At 37.0% G+C, this 5,000-nt stretch overlaps 1 protein-coding gene across 1 annotated transcript in view; it reads left to right on the top strand.

Moving 5' to 3' along the window:
- The window catches only part of LOC119599527 (general transcription factor 3C polypeptide 3-like), a 7,446-nt gene that overhangs the window by 1,943 nt on the left and 503 nt on the right, over positions 1–5,000 (top strand). Inside the window, exons 2-10 of the mRNA XM_037949293.1 lie at positions 220–397; positions 669–794; positions 1,088–1,258; positions 1,499–1,717; positions 2,158–2,330; positions 2,516–2,717; positions 3,080–3,312; positions 4,162–4,356; positions 4,557–5,000. The exon at positions 4,557–5,000 is cut by the window's right edge and continues 503 nt beyond it. Coding sequence (XP_037805221.1) covers positions 220–397; positions 669–794; positions 1,088–1,258; positions 1,499–1,717; positions 2,158–2,330; positions 2,516–2,717; positions 3,080–3,312; positions 4,162–4,356; positions 4,557–5,000 — 1,941 coding nt within the window. The remainder of the gene's footprint in view (positions 1–219; positions 398–668; positions 795–1,087; positions 1,259–1,498; positions 1,718–2,157; positions 2,331–2,515; positions 2,718–3,079; positions 3,313–4,161; positions 4,357–4,556) is intronic.

The following is a 5,000-nucleotide window of genomic DNA, read 5'->3' as shown; positions in this document are numbered from 1 at the left end:
TCTGTATGTCTCCCTGATCATCTGTCTTCATGTTTTATATATTTACTGTACCATCTATCTACCAATTGATTTCTCTGTATATAAGCAGGTGCAAATTCTTATGAATTTGTGTATAGTAGTTATCCATGCTGAGCATCTATGAGTAAATTAGGAATACAGAAATGAGAAAGTATACTCTATAACAAAAAGCAAAAAAATAGAAAAACCTTGTTTGTCCAGATATCAGTTGAAGCGCAAAGGCGGTGGAGAAAAGAGGCGAAGACGGCGTCTGCCAGCTGCCCTTCAGGGTCTGATGGGAGAAGCCAATCTGCGTTATGCTCGGCAGGAGTATGACGAAGCTATCAAAATGTGCATGGAGGTCATTCGCCAGTTTTCTCATTCTCCAGAGCCGTACCAAGTATGTATGTTCACATTACCATATTTGAAGCTGTTTGCATTGTTCTCCAATAAATGAAGGTTACATGATTTTTTTGTTTTGTAAGAGGTATTTTGAAGAGAAATTTGGATGGTTGGAAATGTTCTTGATGCAGACATTGAAATGAAGGTAAATATGTTTATATGATGAATCTCTTATGTACTTGAACGTAGCCTTGTAGTATCAACAATCTAATATCACAAACCCTGCTACTATGTATAAATTATAATAACTGATTTCAAAACATTTCTAGACACTAGGTATGATCTATGAGGAGAAGAAAATGGCAAACAAGAGTCTGCAGTTCCTGCTAATTGCTGCATTCCTTAGTCCTGATGCAGAGGAGTGGGAAAAATTGGCTGATTTGTCACTGCACCAGGTTTGTGATGCCAGTGTGTAATAATATATTCTCTTTAACCCCTAAAATATGAGTTTGGAGGAAAATGCTTTTGTTTGTCTATTACATTATGTAATTACTTCATTTTAATTTATTATATTATTGATATTTCTAATGATTTAGACATTTTGGAATGAAAAATTATAATGACAGAAGCAGTTTTATCAACTAATTTTTAAAGGATTATCTGTTCACATGATTAGTCCATACTATATATTGTTATCTTTGTTTTATTTCCTAAGCACATGGGATATTAATTATCAGTGTTTACGCAGGGTGACTTCCAGCAAGCAGTGTTCTGTTGGGGTCGAGCCATAAAAGCAAACCCCCAGAACCTTGACTACCACTGGGCTCGCTGCGACCTCTTGGAGCGCCTAGGAGAAAAAATGAAGGCACTGAAGGGCTATTCCCACATGCTGAAGTACTTGAGAACTGACCAAGGCAAGGTAAGCTAGAGTTAAGAGGTTTGCTGGTGCTCTGTTAGTTGCAAAAGAGTCAATCTTAAGCTTAATCCAGCTAATTAAGCATGATGTTTTTCTTCATTTTTCCTCTTTATTCCTAAAGATGATTCTATGCCTATGGGGATAATTTCTATTTTTTTTATAACTTCTACCCTATTTTAACATAACTATTGCTTTTACTTATTTTCTGTTTTATCTAAAATGTTTTTCTCTCACTTCTTCCAGGATGGATTAAAGCTAGCAAAAGAGATTGCAAAGATACACTATGAAAATAAAGATGTCCACTTAGCCCGAGATGCTATGGAAACTGCCTTCAGGAAGTACCCATCCTATGTTACCCCAGAGGATGTAAACTTAATGCTTGAAGTATTAATGCATCAACAGGAGTATACAAAGTGCATAGAGATTCTTATCAATCATGCAGGAGTTCAACTTCTGAACAAGGTGAGGTTCAGTTGATGGATGTTCTAAATTCACATTTTTTTAACCCCCTAAAGGATGGTGAAGTTCAAAAGGTTATGTGCACTGTGGATGGGATTTTTTTCGTAATACACAGTATTTTTTGTTATTTCATTCTAGTTTTGATATTTGTAAGATGGGTAGTATAAAGGCTTTTATAGGAGTATGTGCTGCCTTTTATCTTCTAAAGATATCTTGTATAGAAATGGGAGGTGATATGATGCTTTTTTTAAAGATTTGATTATATTATATAATTTTATTATTCAGAAATGTTCTGTATGTATTTTTTTACTGTTTTGATATAAGTAATTTTTGAAATAATGAAACTCTATAACATATGTAAAAGACTGCCATTAAATACTGGGCAAGATATATCTACTTTTATATTTAACACTGACCTACTTAGTTTATGTATATATTTGTAGCATGTAGGTGAAGAGGAATTCCACAGTTGCAGTTTAGAGGAGCAGTTATCCCAGGCAACTGAGTGCTATGTTCCTGCAGACTTATTGATTGATCTTCACACAAAGTTGACTGTGTCCCTGATTCATGTGAAAGCATTTGAAATCAGTGCGCCGCTGGTTGAGCAGCTGATGAAGTGAGTTCGGGGAGAAAATATTATTTGAACTCATTATAGTACAGAATGCTGAATTAAGGATTTATGCTCTGTTTGTAGATATTTGATGAGAAAATAAGAGTGATCTTCAAAAGATATTAACTTTAACATTGGTAGTTATATGAATATTTAAAGAATAGTAATATACATCCCTTGGTAACCTACAGTGAGTCAGTGGAGGAATTTGGTGATCTGTACTTAGACATTGCTGAAGCCTACATGGATGTAGATTTCCATGAAGCTGCCCTCCAACTGCTGCGTCCACTCATCAATTCGGATCACTATAATGTTGCTGCTGTTTGGCTTCAGTATGGGGAGAGTTTGGCAGCTGTCGACCAGATGGAGGAAGCTGCTGAGGCATACAATAAGGTTATTAAATAACAATTTTCTTTTACCAGTAGTATGGTTATATTATGGTATGATATACATCAATATAACATGCTTTGAATGAATCTGAAATACCATAACATATCTGGTGTACATTTCTTGCAATTAAGAATGATTATACAACTTGGATGAGACTTCAAGGGTTGCAGATATTTTCTCTTAGCAAAGGAATTTTTCCATTTCTTGTGTATATACTATTTTTTTTTTGTAAAAGCTTGTTGGCAATTATTTACGTAAGTTAGATTTGATACATATACACAATTGGTTATGAAAATTAAACTCTAAAGGAAATTCTCAAAGACCATTCATTTTATTCTCCCCTTGCACTATCTCCCTCAACACAGGTGGTGAGACTGGCACCGCAGCATGCTGAAGCCCGCCTGACTCTCTCCTCCATCCTGCAGTCACTTGGCCGCCTGGATGAAGCTCTCCTCATCCTGAACCAAGAGAGTGACTTTGAGCCTTTGGACTCACAGCTCCTTTTCCAGCGATGCAAGATCCTGCTTGATCAGAACCTTGTTGATGAATTCATTAATGCTGCTAAATTGCTGTTCAGGAGGCATTTTATTCACATTAGGTGAATTTCGAGTTGATTTTTGCATACACATTGCAGAAAGTGACTATGTGAATGAATGAATGATATTGTGTATCTGCCCATCATTTAGTTTGTGTATATATGTATGTCAATGTTTTATGTTGGTTAAATTCATTTAAAAACCTTTAGTGAGGCTAGTGTTCTGGAACTCATGTGTAAGGAACTATCCCTGTCACTCCAGGACACAGCCTTTTACCACATCAATAGTCTACACAGTTTACCATGTCCTTGGATTGTGCAGTTAGAGTGTCTGAGGTAGGGGGAGAGGGTGGGTGGATCTGCCCTGGAAACTGCTTTGTTGGATGCATTGTTAATGACCTAGGAAATCCTTGATTTGATTTTCTCTGAGGAACCTATTGGGATTTTTGCAAACATAAAGTCTACTAAGGCTGCTGTAACGTATAGAAAGGGAATATTTTTCTATTTTCATATTTATTACTTCATGAAGCCATGGAACTTTTGGTTTCATATATGATATGATATGAAAAATAACTCCTTTGGTTGCTTGAACAGTGACAGAAGTAAACTGGAAAAAAATATGGTAGGGGGGAAAATCTACCTGGCAATTTGCATGGGATATAATAATATTAGGAAATTTTTGGTTTAAAACATGATTAGCTGGATGTTTTTGCACGTTTCTCGAAGTTTCTTTATTAATCTGAAAAAAATCAGTTAATACCTGATTTGGGTATGTCACAGAGATGACCATAAAACAAACCTGGTCTGGGGGTTAAGTTATTTCAAGCCAAGCAAAAAGTAGCTAGACTGATTGTATTTGTTTCTTCATCAAATGTAATAAATGTAGCAATGATAACTGAACTCTCCTGACAGAAATCGAGATGAGGCTGAAGCCATGATCAGCAACAAGAAGCTGAGCAACAAATACGAGGCCATCAGAGAACTCCGGCGTTCCAAAAATGAGAGTCTGGAAGACAATGGACCAGCTTACACAGGGCCAGATGTGTCCATAGAAGATCAGTGGGAACTCTTTACCAGTGTGTGTAATATCCTTCATGAAAAGAAGAGGTGAGGAAGTTTTTTTTTTTATTGTGACCATCATCAAGGATTTGTGTGATTTTTTTATGGTTCTCTTTAAGGTGGTGCTATGATTATTATTATTTTTTTTCTGTCAATGTTGGCATCTCATATTCTTTACATTTAGGTAGAAAAGAAAAAGATAAAAGAAATTTGGTCCTAATAATTCTTTCATCACTGTTTTTATGCAGGTTTGAAGAACTAGAAAGAATGACTTTCACAGCCCTTGGGTCTAAAGAATTTATGAAGGACAAGGAACGTGCGAGAGAGGTTGAGTTCATGTGTCTCTTAGCCTGTATCTACAATGAAAGCTCATACTTTGCCTACAACATTATGAGGGAGCTGGTGATCAAGAACCCTGAGAATGTGAGATGCTGGAACCTCCTCAATCTCATCATCTCCAAAGCAGATGACTTCCGCCACAACCGTTTCTTGCTTCGTCTGACCCACAAACACCCAGACCTGGTGGCCCTTGGATTGCTCAATGGCCACAACTGTTTGGTGGCCGGCACCTACAAATATTCCCTAGCAGAGTACACGGGTGCCTTCAAGCAAGACCCAAGCAACCCCCTCATTCCACTCATGCTTGGACTGACGTTCACCCACATGGCCTGCCAGAAATTCAGTGGGAAAAA

Source organism: Penaeus monodon, chromosome 43 (genome assembly GCF_015228065.2).
Source record: "Penaeus monodon isolate SGIC_2016 chromosome 43, NSTDA_Pmon_1, whole genome shotgun sequence".
Taxonomy (NCBI): domain Eukaryota; kingdom Metazoa; phylum Arthropoda; class Malacostraca; order Decapoda; family Penaeidae; genus Penaeus; species Penaeus monodon.
Note: the sequence above shows the minus strand (reverse complement) of the source record. Positions and strands in the feature narration are given on the sequence as shown.